Source organism: Indicator indicator, chromosome 31 (assembly GCF_027791375.1).
Source record: "Indicator indicator isolate 239-I01 chromosome 31, UM_Iind_1.1, whole genome shotgun sequence".
NCBI lineage: Eukaryota > Metazoa > Chordata > Aves > Piciformes > Indicatoridae > Indicator > Indicator indicator.
Genome location: NC_072040.1, coordinates 10427632 through 10446868, shown reverse-complemented (window position 1 = coordinate 10446868; position 19237 = coordinate 10427632). Strand labels below are relative to the sequence as shown.

Sequence of the window (19237 nt, the reverse complement as noted above, 5' to 3'; positions counted from 1 at the left end):
ATTTCAGGCAGATGTTCAAAGACCTGACTTGGTAAGTCAGAGCATCTATGCTCAGGTTATAGATTTAAAATCCAAAATGAAAATTGGATGTTTGAAAGAAAAAAAGATTCTACGTCATTATTGCTTTCACAGTTGTCTGAAGGGGACTCCTTCCCCCTCCCCAACAAAAATCACACTATGCTTGCTGTTTTCTCACTGCTTACATCCAAGATCAGAAATGCTCTTCAGTACTGATCTGCGAAAGTCTTCCCTGGCCCTATCTTCATTTTCTTTGAAGAAAAGAATGTCATCACATACAACTTTAAGTACTGGGCTGCTCACCAGGGACTAGGATAAGGTCAAATTCATTTCCAGTTGTCATCAGAACCAGGATATGAATTAAGCCTCTAAAAACATATCATATTAGTTGAGTAATACACACAGCCCTCTTAGAGGTTTCTTTCCTTCCCCATCAGCTACAAGCATGGATTTATAAAAAGAAAAGCCTCTACAGGCACAACAGGTTGGACATAATGAAGCTCTGTTTCTATAGTCCTCTAGGTACCAACTTGAAAGGATGCTTCACCAGTAGCACTGATTGGAGAACACTTCTCCAGAGACCAGAGAAAAAGTAATTCAATTTCAGTTGGTGAGAACTAGTATCTAGGAATGGCTGTTTTATAGACATTCTTTTTAGCTTCATATTACAGAAATGAATCAAGACTGTATTAATTCAAGAAAAGTCTTATTACCAGAAAAAAAAAAAAAACAAACAAACCCAAACCCCCAAACTTCCTTGTGGTACTCACAATGAACTCCCTGAGCTTTCCGATTAACACAAAAAGCAGAGAGCAAATTAGTTTAATGTTTGTTGTGTCTTTCCTTACTACTCCAGAAAAAAATGGACAAAGGGAGGGTGGGGGGGAATCTGAGGTAATCTTACAAAATAAAAGGTTCAGGAATACAGTTTCAGAAAATTCCAGATGAAAAAAGAATAAAGATAATAACTATTATCCAAGGAATGCTTCATGTTAAGCCTGTGTGAACTCCTTTCTTGCATGTTACCATTATTTACCTTCACAGGGCAAAGAATTTAAGAGACTCACCTAAAGGACAGAAAAGCAGATAAAGATTTACCCATCTAACTCCACTGCTGCAAAAGAAGAGATGATATGCCAACAAAAAATACTAACAGGATCTTGATTCCCCCAGCTTTACATAATGTAAGAGGGAAAAAAAAGTAGTGCTGTAGGAGCTGACTAGGAGCCACACCACTGGAGTGCTCAGCTAAGAAAAAAAATGAATCCATCTAAGATTATCTTTGTGTTCTCCAGGGCTCAGCACTGGGGCCAGATCTATTTAATGTCCTTATCAATGGTTCAGACAAGGGGAGTGAGGCACTCCAGTAAGTTTGCAAATAACACTAAGCTGAGAGGGAGTGGAGATCTGTTCAAAGCTAGGGAGGCTCTGCAGAGGGAGATGAACAGACTGGATCAGTGAGGTGAAGCCAGCTGTGTGAGGCTCAACAAGGCCAAGTGCCAGGTGCTGCACTTGGGTCACAACAACCCCATGAACACTCCAGAGGTTTGGGGCAGAGTGGCTGGAAACTGCCCAGCAGAGAAAGACCTGGGGATGCTGATCAGCAGCTGGCTGAACACGAGCCAGGGTGTGCCCAGGTGGCCAAGAAGGCCACCAGCAGCCTGGCCTGGATCAGCAATGGTGTGACCAGCAGGACCAGGGAAGTGATTGCCTCCTGTACTCAGCACTGGTGAGGCCACACCTTGAGTACTGGGTTCAGTTTTGGGCCCCTCACTCCAAGAAAGACATTGAGGAGCTGGAGCATGACCAGAGAAGGGCAAAGAAGCTGGGGAAGGGTCTGGAGAACAGGGCTGGTGAGGAACAGATGAGGGACCTGACGCTGGTTGGTCTGGAGAAGTGGAGGCTGAGGGGAGACCTCATTACTCTCTACAGCTCCCTGAAAGGAGGTTGGAAGGAGGTAATAAAGTGCTAGGACAAGAGGAAATGGCCTCAAATTGCACCTGGGAAGGTTTAAGATGGAGATTAGAAGAAATTTCTTCCTTGAAAGGGTTCTCAAAGACTGGCACAGGCTGCCCAGGAGGGGGGTTGAATCCCCATCCCTGGAGGTGCTGGAAAGAGACAGAGATGTGGTGCTGAGGGACATGGTTTAGCACTAGATTTGGCAGAGGTGGAGAACAGCTGGACTCAGTCTTAAAGGTCTTTTCCAACCAAACCAATTCCATGATGCTAAAAAGCAGCCTGGGTAACCAGTCCTCTGTTTATTCAGTTCAGAATCAGTTACACAAGTCAGACTGCTCAAGACCTAAGCAGTGAGATGACCCTAAACACAGCATAGAGATACTGCATACAATAAACCAGAGGCTAAATATGTGGTTGTTACCCCAAACACTGGTTTGGTTTTGATTTTGTTGGGGTTTTTTTTCCCCCCCATCCAGGAAACTCAAATGAAATCTATTTCCTACTTGCACACACTGTTTTGTACTTACTGCTGGTAGTAGAGACTGCACATTCTGGTTGGAGTCAGCTATCGTGGCTAGGTAAACCAAGTTTGTGTGCAGCATCTGCTGGTATCTAGCAAAAAATAAAGCAAAGTAGATCTTAAGTCACAAACACACTGACATCTCAATTTAATTCTACACATGCAAAGAAAGTTCCCTATGTAAAACAAGATCCAAGAGGCCCATTATTTGGAATTCTAAGGCTTTTCCCTCACTCTCACCTATCACCCAATCTTTCCCAATGTCTCCAAACCTATGCCTCTACGTTCTCTACCTCTCTGTCTTATCCCAAATCAAAAGCTGGGTGACACCATTCTCACTTATTTCACCTCCTGCCCCAAACTAAGTCACCAGGAAATATACACAGTGTGCAAGTATTCTATGTTTGGTGTATTTATCCTCACAAACACTAATGGAAGAGAGCCCCTTCTGTTATGTCCCCAGATATAAGGATCACAGATTCATGTGAATTGTGACCAAGAGCAGTGCAAACATTGCAGCAGGACCCTGAGCTTTGGCAGTTTGGTATGGATTGGGTTTTCTGCTGAAGAATCACAGAATGGTTTGGGTGGGAAGGCACCTTGAAGACCATCTAGTTCCAACCCCCTGCCATGGGCAGGGACACCTCCCACTAGCCCAGGTTGCTCAACACCCTGTCCAGCTTGGCTGTGAACACCTCCAGGGAGGGGGCATCCACAACCTCCCTGGGCAACCTGTTCCAGTGTCTCACCACCCTCACTGCAAAGAATTTCTTCCTAATCTCCACTCTAAATCTTCCCTCCTTGAAGGCCCTACCTGACCTTCTCCCTAATCCCTTTGGATGGAAGAGACCTTTGAGATCATCAAGTCCAACCATTAAGCCAGCACTGTCAAATCACCTTCTTTGAAGCAAAAGGACATGCACCAGAACTACTTGGCTGAACAAAACCCAGCAATCTACAACAGGGCAGGGGGGGGAGAAATAAATAAGTAAATTAAATAACCATTTTGAACCCAAATGGGAACTTCCCCTGAAGGTCACCTACTTCATGTCTTGCCTATATGTTAGAAATGCAGGGGGAAGGAAGGTCTGTATTCCAGAGTCTCAACATCTAGCTCAGTCAGGAAAATAACCTTGAGAGCAGGAACAGATTACAAATACAGAACCAGAGGTTTGCCAACAGCTTAGTACAGTAACTATGCTACAAGAAAAGCATTCTCTTAAAGTAAACACACCAATTACTCCCCTCTCCTACTCCCAGTTGTCCCAGTGAGGGACTGGAGCCATCTGGAGCCTGCCCCATCTGTTACACAACTCTGTCTGATTACAGGGGTACCATGATCATCCAATTACAGAGAATAGTAATGGGAAAATAATATTCCTTAATAATTCCTTCCTTCCACAGCTCTCTAAGATCACTCTCCAGAGATCCCACTGGACACCAAGTCCACATAGGATATTCTGGCAAGCCAAAATTTTAAGGCAAGCTTGTTTGTTCTTGATAAGCAGGGAGCTTCAAACATGCCATCAGGAAGACCAAAGCTCCATTGCCACACGACTTTGAAAAGTCTGAGATGAAAACTGCCTGACTCCTCCAAGGGTAATTATGATGCAGAGCAAAAAGATCTTGTTTATTCAGTCCTCACTTTTATAAGCATCACCACCATGACATCAGTTTGTCTTGTGCAACCTAGTCTGGTAGGAGGTGACCCTGTCCAAGGCACAAGGGTTGTAACTAGATGATCTCTAAGGTCCCTTCCAAACCTTTCAATGATTCTCTGATGATCTTGCAGAAGGCAAGTTGCAACATTTCAGTGACAGAACTGGTAGCCACATGGCAGAGAAAAATCCCATAAATTTCAAGTGTAGTATCTGTAGCAAAAATGTTCCATTCTTCTTAGCACAGCTCCCCTAGAATGTGAGCTAAGGATGTCAAGAATGGTGATCCAGATGGATGTTCACCCAGCAGATTTGTATTAATGTCTTACTGAGAGCATTCAGACGTCTTTCCTTTGTTCTGATAGTCCATTATACACTGAATGAGATGGTTATTTTCATCCAACATCTGAAAGAAAAAAGAAAGTTTGGATTAAGTTTCATGTTCTTTGAGCAAAAGAGTCTTACTCCTCAGAACTTAAAAAAAAAAACAAACAAACAACAAATAGTAGTATTCCACAGAGTTCTACTTCAATTACTTATAGAAGATTCTTGCTCCCAGTTTCCCTCCAATTAGTTTTACAACTTCCAGTTTCAGGGTTTCACATCACTGTTCTAGCTACACATGAGAAGCTTCCTATTCAAATACCTCAACTTGGTTCTGCACCAAGTTCTTATGAAGTTTTCATACTTCTGCATTTCTTCATTTGATCTCTACCAAGAAATTTACTTAAAAAGCTATGCCCCAGGTTTGGCTTCTCCTAGTGCCTGCAACTGCTCAAAAATTTAACAATAAAAGGCATTTGAAATGATTTTTGATGGAAATTGAGCTTACCAGACAGGTTTGTTTCAGGAAGTGAACTGAAAAGCCAGGTTGTATTTACATGAACAATCTCTAACTAAACTGCACTTTATAAATAATCTGTATAATGGCCACAAAAGATCTATTCTACCATAGAAGTGTCCAGGAATAGGAACGTATGTAAATTAATTTTCTGATCAGAAAAACAAAAGCAGTCTTAAAATCATGGGGAAGTGCAGATCTCAAGGCTTCCTACAAAAAGCTCACCAATTCAGTGTGTTCCAAGCTCCATAAACAGTACAAGTAATACAGCCTGGTTTCCTAGAGCTGCCCACCCCCACACTCATGTCTTTTAAACCACTCTCCTGCACTCTGATCAGACAAGAGTCAGCAGAGTCATGGCTAATCTTAGCCACCAGCCAAACCACCCAAGTCAACTGAATTAAATGGAAAGTTTACTGTCAAATGGGACTTTTTTGTGCTAATTTATCCCTTTGCTCTCACTAGGAAAGCTGGCTGAGATCACTTTTACCCTGCTGCTGAAAGTCAAAAAACAAAAAGACTGCAAGACTCTCTCCTTCTTCCAGACTAGCCAAAACACTCCTGCTTGTCCAAAGGAAGCACAGTGCCATTCTACCACCTTCATTTCCTTGGGAACCCAACCTAAACAAAGTCTAGAGCAAAGAAAAAATAATTACTGTCAAGTATTGACACTTTTTTTTTTTCCTTCTGACTAATCCATCTCCACTATGGGAGTGATATGGAGTCAGAAGAAACCTCATGCAGCATGCTCTGGACTCCTATCCATGTAAGGATGAGCCAACCAACCAAGCCTTCCTAAATTCAAACAACCAGAACTGACTAGAAAGATCACTGAGCAATTCTCTTATTTGAAACTGCTGGATCTGGAAAAACTGCCACTAGGGACTAAACAGACAGAACTACAGGATTTGGAGTTCTTGTCTGAGCCTCAGAACTGTAGCTGAAGTGCAAAGAGGACCAGAAACACTGCTACACAGACACACTCTTCACACGTAGGGACAGCAAGACTTAGATGAAACACAGTGGCCATTTTCACAAGAAGAAAAAAAAGATAAAAGGAGCTAATACCTTTAACATCAAAGTTGATCAGAGCACTTGCAAAGAAAGCCTTGAATCAAGGCTCTCCTCAGAATGTCTCCCAGCTTCCAGAGGAAGGCCACAGACAAAAAGCTTAGCAGACAGGCTTAACCTTGAGACTGCCAACTGTTAGATATTTGCATTCTTCACTGTCACCACACAAGCTGGAACTTCTGGGAAGAGGGGGAGGAGGCATATATACAAGGGCCAAGAGGAAAGCAAACAAGAGGGAATACAATCACATCTCAGATGGGGCTGCAGACACTGTTTTACACAGCTGTGATTGAGCAGTGCAGGCACAACATTGAAACAGCTCTTTAAAAGAGTTATAAACACCTACCATCAAAAGAGAATTTAGTTTTCAGATGCATGAAGACACCTCTAGGGCTTTGACAGCTTATGTACATGACAAAGATTCTTCAGCTTGAACTACAGTAGGGTTTGCCAGCACACTGCCATCAAATTAATGGTGTGGCTACAGCACAACAGAAACTTAATTGTCTGCATTCTCCATATGCACCCCAGCAACCTGAAGTCTCTATTGCCTCCCTTTAGGCAGCTTTCCACCCAGCGGGTATGTATTTTTCATCTAAACTTCCCAGGTATTGTCTTCTGCTACAGTACCTTGGAAGTCCTCTTTGTAACTCCAGGGCATTCCTTGAGGTCCTGATCCCTGCAACACCTAGACACTCTTGCTCTTGACTAGTTGTATCTACTCAAAAGACTCCTACATAAGGAGCTTGTAGTAATCTCAAATCTGATTCGTGGCTATTTACACTTCACTTAAGTTTCTAAATACCACCAAGTTAACAGTGAGCTTGAACACGGCTCCTTGGCTTCTGCCAATGCAAACCACAGTGGATTATTACAAATCCTATGGATGCTTTTCTTCGATCGCTTTGCCGAGTTGACTTGTTCACTCTCACAAAAAAACTTCAATGGAATCACTGTCCGGAGTCACTGTCCCTGGCTCCGACCACAATGTTCTTTAATCACACTGAAGTTTTACGGAGGAAGCCTTACTACCTGGCCGACCAAGTTGGGGAGCTGCAGCCGCCGCTCACCCCGCGAAGGCAGAGCCCAGGGTCTGGCGGGGTTTAGGTAAAAGCCGACTAGGGTCCGACTTGCAGACACCCCCTCCCCCCTTCACAGAAAGGGGTTTCTTCACGTTTTCCTCCCCATCGTGCCAGGCCGAGGCGTCAGGGGTTAACTCGGGCCCGCGGCTCCGGCAGCGCTCGGGACAGCTGGGGGCGGATGGGGGCTGGGACACGGACCGCCTGCCCCACCCCGGCGCGGCCTCCGCGCCCAGCTACGGCCCGCCCGCTCCTCGCCTCTCTCCAGCCCCAGGACCCCCGAACAAGTGTCTAAGCACCTCTGCGACAGAACGCGCCAGGCCCTGCCGCCTTCCCCCTAACCCCACTTCGCCGCCGGGGCCTTGGCGTTCCAGGACGCTGCCTCCACCCCCTTTCCCTCGCGGTCCGGCGGCAGGAGGCCTGGTCCGTCCTCTCTTCTCGCCCTCACCTTCTGGATGGCGGCCGGCGTGATCTCGCCCTTCCCCCGTTGCCTCGGGGCCGCGAACGCCACCGACATGTCGCGCCGCTCGCAGCAGGGCCCGCCGCCCGCTCAGGCACCCCGCGGAACCAGCAGCGGCGGGAGGCGGCAGCGAGCCGGGAAGAACGCGGGGGGCGGGGGCGGCTGCCAGCGGGACGGCCCAACGCCGTCCCGCCGGGGAAGGGTTAAGCAAGGCCGGCGGCTCCTCTTCCTTTCCCGCTGCAAGGGGACAGACCCCATGAGGCCGTGGCCATCTTACATCTCTCGGCCAAAATAACGGGACCGAGAGTCGGGGCTGCGCTTTTCGAACATGACCTCCCCTCAACGCGCGACCTTCATGGCTACCCTTTTCCCTCCGCCGACTTGGTACGTTCCAGCGCAACGCGCCTCAGCGCCGGACAGGCAGCAAAGTGGTACGACCCATGGCGGGGGAGGGAAGAAATTGTGTGAGCGCTGCGGTGCGCACGTTATACAGGGGCGGCACTCTCTTTCCCCCTCTATCCAGCGCCATAGTTGGTTGCGCCCGGGCAGCTCGCTCCGGCGCGGGGCGGGGCAGTTACCTCGGGGAGGCAGCTGGGGTTGGCCGTGGCGGGGGTTGGCCGTGGCGGGGGTTGGCCGTGGCGGGGGTTGCGCTTCCCTGGTGGGGCTGTAGCGGTTGCCGCTCAGGAGGGTACTTTGCAGTGGAGGGCAAAGTGTAACCGCAGCGGGAGCTGCCGCTGCCGTCGTGAGGCTTTTGCCATCTGCGGTGCTGCTCCTTCAGCAGCGCCTGTGCTGCCCACGCTGACAGGTGTGTGTGGGGGGAAAACCTGTGGAGAAAAAGTTGTAAAGAGCAGCTCTGCGCCCTCCATCTCCTTGGTGCCGGACGGCTTTCCCTCACCGACCGCGGCGGCTGCAGCTTCTCTACCGTGAGAAAGACACGGAGCAAGGAGAAGCAGCTACGGCTGCAACTTTGAATAAATGACAGACGCTGAAAGTGCTAAGATCCGCCTTGATTTTTTTTCGGTGCGGCCACTGGAGGGAATCTCGGTGTCGTCAAAGATCCTCACGTAGCTGTCGAAGTGTTAGGTGTTCATCGAATGACAGAATGGTTTGGGCGGGAAGGGACCTTCAAAGCTCAGCTAGTGCACCCCTCCTGCGCTAAGCAGGGACAGCTGCGACTACAGCAGGTTGCTCAGAGCCCCGAACAACCTGACCCGGGACGGTTGCAGGGATGGGGAATCTGACACTTCTCCACCACTCTCGGTGTAGAACCACTTTGAATCTCCCTTTTTAAGTTTAAAACCGTCACCCCTTGTTCTGTCAAAACAAGCCCTGCTACAAAGTCTGTTCCCATCTTTCTTACCGGTCCCCTTGAAGTACTGGAAGGTCAGAGGAAAGTCTCTGCAGCCCTCTTCAGTCCAAACAACCCCAAATCTCCCAGCCTGTCCTCACAGCAGAGGGGCTCCAGCTCCTCTTCTTTACAAGGATTGCAGTTTCAAAGGGTAGTGGTACAGTAAACTCAAAAAAAAACCAAAAAAAAAAAAAAAAAAAAAAAAACAAAAAACCCAACCAAAACAAAAAAAACCCAAAATACCAACCAACCAACCAAAACCAACCAACCAAAAAAACTGAAGCTTTTTAAAGTTTCTTTTTCCAGGCACAGCCCTTGCTCAGCCTGTGTGCTTTTCATCTCAGGTTCACAGGCTGTGAGATGTCTCCTTTCCAGGCTGTGGCCTTTTGTGAACTGATTGCTGCTGCTGTGGCTGAGGGGACACGACTCGGTGACACGGCATCACACCACAGACCCTCTGTCTTGTTCCTCACTCAGTGCATCGCCTGCACTGCTCCTTAGCTGTTGCTGGCTGAAGTCCCTGGCTCTCCCCTCAAGCTCTAACCCCTTTGGTTACAGCTCACATTTGTCAGTGGCATCCGTGGCTACCCTGTGGCTGTACAGCTGCTTCCCAACTGGCATGCTCTCTCCTCACACTATGTCAAGGCTGGCTTCTTTCCCCAGCCCCATGGAGATTACTCTTCCTGGCTCTGCTGTCCTAGGATTTACTGTGGCTGCCCATCACCCCTGCTTTTCTCCCTTGACAGCCAGTTCCCAGGCTGCTGGCTCCAAGCTGTTCATGTATTCCTACAGCATCTCCCTCTCTACGGGCTGGCCACCTGGGCCTGATGCTCTCTGTTACCAGAATGGCACTGCTTCTGCTCTGTCTCTTCAGATTATGCAGGACCCTGAGCTGATGTGATGCTTAGCTGGCTTGCTCTCCACTACAAAAAAATGTCTCTGGCCCACTCCTTGCACTGTAGGTCATGCTGAGGAGGAGGAGTGATTCCAGCATATCCATTAGGATGTTTGTTTCTATGCATTTCACTCATCCCCATGGTATATGTGGAGCTATTTCTTGGACTAGTCGGTTGGGTTCCAGTACCTGAAGGCTACAGGAGAGCTGGAGAGGGAATTTTGACAAAGGTATGAAGTGACAAGATGAGGGATAATGGCTTCAAACTGGAAGAAGCTGGATTTAGATTGGACATGAAGAAGCAATTCTTCCCCATGGCAAGGCTGAGGCACTGGAACAGGTTGCCCAGAGAAGCTGTGGAGGCTGCAAGCCTGGCAGTGTTGAAAGCCAGGTTGGATGAGGCCTCAAGCAAGCTGGGCTAGTGGAAGGTGTCCCTGCCCATGGCAGGAGGGTTGGAACAAGATGATCTTTAAGGTCTCCTCCAACCCAAACCATTCCATGTTTTCCACAATGGCTCTGTGCTCAAGTTGATGCTACTCCTTGTTACTACAAACAACAACAAAGAATCCTAGAATGCAAGACAGCCGTGGCCAAATCAGTGTGTAATCAGAAGGTACCATCTGCCAGCCCACTGCAAATGGAATTCCAAGGACTTATTTCCTCAGGAAAAGTACCCACCTGGCTCCAGAGCACTGGTGAGGTGCCTGAAAGTATCTCAAGGCTCTCATGAAATCCTTGGAACACTGGGAATTCCGTAGAATGTTTTTCTCTTGCCACAGGTATAACTTCCTTGCTCTTACCCTCTAGTTACTCAACCTCTGTTTATAAAATACTTCAGTTTGGGATGTCTTGTGGATCACAGTGTTATATGTCACCCATATAGACATTGCTTTTAAGATCTAAATGTTCTACATTCTCCCACATTTTCAGGTTAGTTTTGAGTCAAGGGGAAAAAATACACTCAAAGGATGCAATAGGGGAGGAATCTTAAAATGAAAGGGGCAATTTCTCATTGTATTTCCCAAAAGGGTCCAAATTACTGTGAAATATTGTAGTACATTCCTATTTCCATGCAAAATACTGGAAAACAGTGTTTGGAATTCAACTGTGTCAGGTTTTAGGGGATGATATAGAATCATAGAATGGTTTTGGTTGGAAAAGACCTCTAAAATCATCAAGTTCAGCCATCAGACCAACACCACCATGGCCACTAAACCATGTCCCCAACTACCATGTCCCCAACTGCCATGCCCACACATTTCTTGAACATCTCCAGGGATGATGACTCCACCACCTCCCTGGGCAGCCTGTTCCAATCCCTGACCACTCTTGCAGGAAAGAAAATTTCCTAATATCCAACCTGAACCTCCCCTGGGGCAGCTTGAGGCCATTTCTTCTCCTTCTATTACCTGATACTAGGGAAAAGAGACCAACCCCCACCTCACTGCAGCCTCCTCTCAGGGAGCTGTAGAGAGCAATGAGGTCTCCCCTCAGCCTCCTCTTCTCCACACTAAACAGCCCCAGGTCCCTCACCAGCCCTGTTGTCTAGACCCTTCCCCAGCTTTGTTGATAAACTCATTAGGTCATTCATTCACCATGACTAAAACCATCTCCTTTGCCTAATCCTGTCTGATGATTAAATTAACTCATCTATTCCCCTTTGCATTGATTTTTCATTCACACATTTAACATTTTTGACTCCCTCATCCATAAACAGCAACAGATCACAGGAAATGCTGAAAGGAAAGCTCCCAGCTCCATCCTTTTCACCACAGGAAGGGAAAAAAGCAGAGTCAAAACTCAACCTTTAAATAATGGCACAGATGCATGGAGGCAGGGAAGGAGCTAGCTGCAGTGGAGCTGTGCCACATGTCTCAGAACACATCACCACAACAGGGTGTCTCTTTTATGTCTCTCTTAATGCACTGCAATATGCTGAGATATGGAAGGGCATATGGTGGATTTGCTCTTTAATTGCACATTTCTTTGCTCTTGTGAGCTCCTCGCAACCTTAACATTATTTAATTGTGATTTAGATGCATAAATCTGGGTCATCACTATCAATTTCAAATGCAAATATGTTTCAGTCAGATCTTCTGGGGTGCATCAACAAGAGTGTGGGCAGCAGGTTGAGGGAGGTTCTCCTCCCTCTCTGCTCTTCTCTGGTGAGGCCACATCTGGAGTATTGTGTCCAGTTCTGGGCTTCCCAGTTCATGGCACAGGGGAACTGATGGAGAGGATCCAATGGAGGCTAAGAAGATGCTGGGGAACTGGAGCATCTCTCTGACAAGGAGAAGCTGAGAGACCTGGGGCTGTTTAGCCTGCTAATAGGAAGCTGGGCTGAATTTGTCCCTTTTTTTCAGGGTGGACTACTTTTTCTTGTTGAAATCTAAAAAATAATGAGGTGTTTATACATGTGGGGTTTGATATCAGCAATACAATCAGGTAACAGAGCAGATCCCAAGGAAGGAGCTTTTAGTAGATGGAAAAGGAAGAGAGCAAAAGGAGAGAATGTTGGTTTGGTTTAGTATTTCTTCACCAACTGAACCTTGTGTGATCTCCTGACTTTGGTGGCATTTCCCACATCTGCTTAGAATCATAGAATCATTTCGTTTGGAAGGGGCCTCTAAAATGGACTTCAACCATTCTCTAACTCTACCTAGTCTGGTTTTAAACCATGTCCCTTAGCACTACATCTCTGCCTCTTATAAACACCTCCAGGGTTTCCAGATCTTCATGTTAATTCAACTCGTTGCAAAATGGTGCTTGCACCTGCAGGTCTGCCTGGCTAAATGGGTGAGTCTTGAAAATGGTTTCAGTTCTGCTTATGTAATAGATCAAAATAGAGGCCCAGCAGTGATGGTTGCTGACAGCCCAGAAGCAAACCGTGTCCTAGGCTGCGTCAAAAGCAGTGTGACCAGCAGGACAAGGGAGGTGATTCTGCTCCTCTGCTCTTGTGAGACCCTACGTGGAGTACTGTGTCTCCAGTTCTGGTGCCCATAGCACAAGAAGGACATGGAACTGCTGGAGAAGGTCCAGAGAAGTCCACAAAGGTGATCAGAGGGATGGAGCACCTCCCCTATGGGGACAGGCTGAGAGAGTTGGGGCTGTTAAGCCTGGAGAAGACTCTGGGGAGACCTTAGAGCAGCCTGCCAGTAGCTGGAGGGGATTACAAGAAAGCTGAGGAGGGACTTTTTACAAGGGTCTGTGGTGATAGGATGAGAGGGAATGGATTGAAGTTGGAAGAGGGGAGATTTAGAGTGGAGATTAGGAAGAAATTCATTACAGTGAGGGTGGTGAGACACTGGAACAGGTTGCCCAGGGAGGGTGTGGATGCTCCTCCCTGGAGGTGCTCAAGTCCAGGTTGGATGAGGCCTTGAGCAGCCTGGGCTGGTGGGAGGTGTCCCTGCCCATGGCAGCGGGGTTGGAACTGGATGAGCTTTAAAGTCCTTTCCAACCCAAACCATTCTATGAATCTCTGATTCTATGATCAGTATCAGACTGTTGGTAGGATAAATGGTGGGGCTTGCTTCCTAGAAGTCACACTAACACAAGAATTTCTCTTGAATTTATTCTGTCAGATTCTTGTCTGTTTGTTTTGTTTTGGTTTGTTTGTTTGGGGTTTTATTTGTTTGGTTTGGGGTTGTTTTTTGTTTGTTTTGTATTGGGTTTTTTGGTTGGTTGGTTGGTTTTGGTTTTTTTTTTTTTTTTTTTTTCTATTTTCACTTTTATATCCTGGAGTGACTGCTGCAGAGAACACTGCTAAGCAGCACCACCTGAAACCTGTGTTCTGGTTTGAAGTGAAGTAAGCACCCAAACAGCACTGCACACTACAAGGGTATTGGTGGCTCTGTCATGTTCCAAAGGAGCAATTACAAACCCAAATAAATAAAAAAATTATAACTGGGAGGCTAAATTTTTATTCTAGTACCTGTCAGTTCAGTCTGCAAATATAAATATTTAGAATAAAGAAACTCCCAGCAAGTTCTGCAGTTTGCACTAATGGGAGTTAAGTGCAAGAGCTGTGGTGAGAAAACCTTTCCATGTCCTGATTTTATTCTTCAAAAGGGAATCTGCAGCTACTCACATTCTATGCTATAAATAAAGAATAGCAGAACATCTCCTCTAAGCCTCCTTAGGGCTGAGAATTCTTCAAGAATTCTTACAGGTTAATATTTTATTTTAGGATGAAGAAGGAAAACAGCATACTTGGTTAAATTCTTCATTTTTGAGCATCAAAAGCAAGGCAGAAAAGATAGACAAGAGAAGGCACTGCCAAGGGGTGCTGGTGGAAATGTAGCAATGATCTTGAGAAGCTGAACATTCTCAGCTGTTAGAGGCAATACAGATCACAGGATCATAGGATGTTAGAGGTTGGAAGGGACATCAGGAAGCAATTTTTTCTCATGAGGGTGGTGAGGCACTGGAACAGGTTGCCCAGAGAAGCTGTGGAGGCTCCAAGCCTGGAAGTGTTGAAAGGCAGGTTGGCTGGGACCTTGAGCAATGAGGTCTGGGAGGAGGTGTCCCTGCCCATGGCAGGGGGTTGGAGCTGGATGATCTTTAAGGTCTCTTCCAACCCAAACCATTCTGTGATCCTATGACTACACCTATAAACATCAAGTGTGCTGAGACTACTGCTTATCACATTGATCTGTGTTGTCTTGCTATCCCCTGGGCTCTTGTCTCTGTAACCACCTTATTTCCTTTGTTTTTTACTTGGGTTGCAGCGTTCTTGTTCAGGAGCTGCTTCTCCATCCTGTATTCATAAACCACAACTTTTGCAACTTTGAAACTTTTTGCTGTCATGTTTACCACACCTTATCATTTTCCCTTCCTAACAGAGGCCAGGCAGCATGTTTTGTTGTTCAGGAAGGATGGCAATACCTCTACACACAGAATCATAGAATCACAGAATCCTTTCATTTGGAGAAGAACTTTAAGATCATCCAGTCCAATCATTCTCTAACTCTGACAAGGCTGGTGCTAAGCCATGTCCCTCAGCACCACACTGGACTCAGTGATCTCTGAAGGTCCTTTCCAACCTCTAACATTCTGTGATTCTGTGATCTCTGCCTCTTTTCAATACTCCTAGGAATAGGGATTCAACCTTCACCCTGGACAGCCTGTTGCAGTCTTTAAGAACCCTTTCAGGGAAGAAGTTTCTTCTAGTACCCAACCTAACCTCCACTGGCACAATTTCAGGCCATTTCCTTTTGTCCTATTACTTGTTCCTAGTGAGAAGAGACCAACCCCCATCTGGCTCCAACCTTCTTTCACGGAGTTGTAGAGAGCAGTGAGGTCTCCCCTCAGCCTCATCTTCTCCAGACTAAACAACCCCAGTTCCTTCAGCTGCCCCTCACTAGACTTGTCCTCTAGGCTCTTCACCAGCTTTTTTGTCCTCTTCACCATTATTCTCTTCAAAATAAGGATCTTCCAAATTTAGTAAGGGAAAGGAGAGAGGAAGACAGTATGGCAGCATGTGATGATAGCTTCCATACCTTGGTCATGTGTAAACTGGAACAACTCTTCTGTAGAATGGATGAAAACTTCCCCAGACCTGTGAGCCTATGTGCCTCAGGGAAGACAAAATCAAAGATCAGCTTTGCTTTGAGGTAAAGGACTGAAGAGTGTAAAGATCCTTTTAAGTCTTACATGAGCTTCATGTATGTTCTGTCTGCATATTTCATAAACTTCTCTCTGTGCACCAATGAAATTAAAAAAAAAAAAAAAAAGAGAAAGCTGAATGGTGAATATCCCTGCTGAAGTGATCTGTCTTGGTTCCTACATACATAGATTTATTATATCAGTACTGTGGAATCTAAGTATTTGCATGGGTGGGCCCCATCTACAGTACTGGGTTCAGGTTTGGGCCCCTCACTCCAAGAAGGACATTGAGGGGCTGGAACATGTCCAGAGAAAGGCAACCAAGCTGGTGAAGGGTCTGGAGAACAGGGTGGTGAGGAGAAGCTGAGGGAACTGGGGGTGTTTAGTGTGGAGGAGGCTGAGGGGAGATCTCATTGCTCTCTCCAGCTCCCTGAGAGGAGGCTGGAGCCAGACAGGGGTTGGTCTCTTCTCCCTAGTAACAAGTGGTAAGACAAGAGGAAATGGCCTCAAGTTGCACCAGGGTAGGTTTAGGTTGGATATTAGAAGAAAATTCTTCCCTGAAAGGGTTCTCAACCAATGCAACAAGCTGCCCAGGGAGGTGGTTGAATCTCCATCCCTGGAGGTGTTTAAAAGTTGCAGAGATGTGGTGCTGAGGAATATGGTTTGGCACCAGCCTTGGCAGAGTTAGGGAATGGCTGGAGTCAATGTCCTTAAAGGTCCTTTCCAACCAAAACCATTCTATTATTCTATTCTAAGAAGCTACAGGAGCAAAAAAGAGCCCATCTAATTAGCAAGCAGCTTTGCTAAGAAGTAATCCAGTACAAAACATGTGATAAATGCTTCCAGAAAAGCTTGGGCTTCTTTCTTCCATGAAAATGCAAAAAGCTTGGTGAAGATACTTGTTTTAATTACTTCATCGAGTGCTCTGCTGTGAAATCTGGTGGAAGATACACTGAACCTGCTCTAATAAGGAGAAAGCAGCCACTACAGGTATGTGTTAATGAGTTTATAGGAAACAAATCATAGCTGGTATACAAAATCTCCTCACAGAAATTATTCCAGGTGACACCTGTGCATTCAACGTGATGCATGAAATCTCCCCTAACATCTGGTGGTACAATGTTAGGTGACTTCTGTAGAGTCTCTGTAGATTTGATAGTGCTGGGAGCTATGTGATTGCTGCTAATTTGTGGTAGTGTAAGACACTGTTGGGAACATCTCATGCTGGAATCAGTGTGGAAAGGTGTATGGCAACATCCTACTTGCATGGGTTGTAGAAGACATTACAGAATGAAAGTATGGTTTGGGTTGGAAGGGATCTTAAAGGTCATCCAGTTCCAACCCCCTGCCATGGGCAGGGACACCTCCCACCAGCCCAGCTTGCTCAAGGCCTCATCCAGCCTGGCCTTGAACACCTCCAGGGAAGGAGCATCCACACCCACCCTGGGCAACCTGTGCCAGTGTCTCACCAACCTCACTGGAAAGAATTTCTTCCTAATCTCCAGTCTAAATCTCCCCTCCTCCAGCTTCAGTCCATTGCCCCATATCCTATCAGCACAAACCTCTTCCTGAAGAGCTTGAGTTCTTTGTTAGTGTTTATCTTGTTTCATGGTAAACTTTTAAATTTTCCCATTAAAATGAACTGTTTTAACTAATGACATTAAATCTTCACACGTATTTTTCCCCTTCATGTGGCTGCTACATGCTTGAGTTAATTCCATTGTGCTGCCAAATCCTTGCCATTTAAGAAAAGCTAAAGGCAAATATTACAAGTTTCTCATCCCAGCTAATTTCTGGTTGTATTTAACTGATGGTTCATCAGTCAGAGAGGAAAGAAAACGTTTGTGAGAAGGATCACAGATTTAAAACCCTGAACCAGGAGGGTTAGTGTTAGTGACTGTTAGGTGTGGGGAAAAGGAGGCTGGGAGGAGACCATGCTGGAGGTAGATGATCTTTAGGGTTCCTTCCAACCCAAACCATTCTGATTCTATAATAAAGGTACTTCAAAACCTGTCAAGATTTGCCCCAAACTTAGCTATGACAAGCCTCAAAATAGCACAACCTCAGGGCAGAATTACTCAAAACCTTGCTGACATCCCTACCAAACAAGCAAAACTCTCAGTTGCTCTCTAAAAACTGTTTTTCAAAGCTCTGTTGTCTGTATGCTGACAGAGTTCCACTCACTTTGCAGGGCAGAGCTGCACAGCTCTCCTCAGCCTTCCTCCAAGCCCAGCCCTGCCTGTGAAGGTCACACGGAACAACTTTGTCCCCTTCATCCTCGCAGGCAGGTGCTGCTTTCAGCGTTTTGGCCTGTCGGCAAGACCAGCCCTGGTCCTGAGCTGATGGCGAACTTCTGTCACTTTTTGTCGCTTCTTCTGTGCCTACCGGGGGCTCCAAGGCCAGCCGCAGCCCCCGCTGCAGGGGCAGGAGGCCGGTGTGGCGGGAGGCACCGTGGCTGGGCCGCTCGCTGCCACCTCCGGTGCGGGCACAGGCGCGGACACTCAACCCAGGGCTGCGGACGGGCGGGCGGTGAGGCGATGCCGGGGCCGCAGCCGCGCCCCGCAGCGAGCCGGGGGCAGCGTCGCCTCCCGAGCGCGTCCCTGTGGAGCTGCGCAGGGCGTCCTTGGCCCGAGGCGGGCGGGTGGGTGCATTCCTCTCCTCCCCAGCGTCAACCCCGACACTCAAACCCCAGCAGAGGCGGGGGAGGATCTCAGGATGCCACCAACTTTCTCCTCACCGGGGAGGGACAAGCCGAGCCCCGGCGCAGGCCGGGCAGGCGGGCTCTGAGGGGCGGCGGGGCCAGGCTGGGTCGGGCGCCGCCGCAGTAGGGCGAGCCGGCGGCGTGGGCCCGCCCTCAGTCCGTCCTTCTGTCTCCTCTGTCCCTCCTCTCCCGTCCTCCCTCCTCCTGCCAGCGGCAGGGGAGGCCGGGCCGGCCGGGCCCACGTGTGCGGCGCCCGGGAGCTGGCAGAGCGGGGTCCACCATGTGTTTCCGTCAGCGAGCCGGCGGCCGGCAGAGCAGCGCCTGAGCGTCCCCCGCCCGCGATGCTGCGGGGCGGTGCGGGGCTCTACGCGACGCGGCCGTTCCCCGTCCCCTCGCCGCCTCCTCCTCCATGAGCACTTCGGCGGCAGCGATCCCCGTTAGGCTGATGCCCGGCGGGCACCCGGAGCAGGCGGCGGCGGGGGCCGTGCCACCCGTGAGGCTCCTCTGCGTCCCCGCCGCGGGCCCGGCGGCCGAACGGGGCAGCCCCGCCGCCAATGTGCCCGGCGGCCCAGCGCCTTCCGCCGCCCCGCAACCGCCGCGCCTGCCGGCCGTCCCTGGGGGCCCGCGGCCGGTAGCGCCCAAGCGGCCGTCCACGGCCACCCTCCAGTTACCGGCCAACTTCCAACTGCCCCCAGGTGAGTGAGCGCCCTGCCCTCGGGCTGGGTCCCGCGGCGTGGCTTGCCCTGGGAGCGGGTCGGGGTCTGCAGCCGGGAGCCCTACGGCTTGCGCTTCGGGCGGGAGTGAACGGGCAGGACAGCGGGGGGTCTGGTGCAGGAGGGGCTGCTTCAGGGAGCTGTCGAAAGTTAGGGGCGAGTTGCGTCTCTGCCCCGAAGTGGTGGGGATGGGGGTGTTTGCCTGTGTGACAGGCATCGGACGGGGCCGTGAGGCGGGTCAGGCGGCACTAGGGATGCTCGTGGCATCAGAGGTACCCGTGGCGCGTCTGCAGGATGGATCTGGAAGGCTCTGGGTTCAGACAACTTTTGACTTGGATGGATGATAGCACGAGGAGCAGGAGGACTGACC

The 19237-nt window shown here is 48.4% G+C and overlaps 2 protein-coding genes across 3 annotated transcripts in view; one reads left to right on the top strand and one right to left on the bottom strand.

Annotated features, from left to right (window-relative positions):
• Window positions 1–7663, bottom strand: part of SS18 (SS18 subunit of BAF chromatin remodeling complex) — a 43652-nt gene extending 35989 nt beyond the window's left edge. For both annotated transcript variants that reach the window (XM_054394596.1, XM_054394597.1), the window contains exons 1-3: window positions 7595–7663; window positions 4485–4561; window positions 2505–2589 (exon numbers count right to left, since the gene is read on the bottom strand). In XM_054394596.1, the coding sequence (XP_054250571.1) occupies window positions 2505–2589; window positions 4485–4561; window positions 7595–7663 (231 nt within the window). The remainder of the gene's footprint in view (window positions 1–2504; window positions 2590–4484; window positions 4562–7594) is intronic.
• Window positions 7664–18563: 10900 nt separating this feature from the next.
• Window positions 18564–19237, top strand: part of TAF4B (TATA-box binding protein associated factor 4b) — an 82423-nt gene continuing 81749 nt past the window's right edge. Inside the window, exon 1 of the mRNA XM_054394715.1 lies at window positions 18564–18849. Within this exon, the coding sequence (XP_054250690.1) occupies window positions 18564–18849 (286 nt within the window). The remainder of the gene's footprint in view (window positions 18850–19237) is intronic.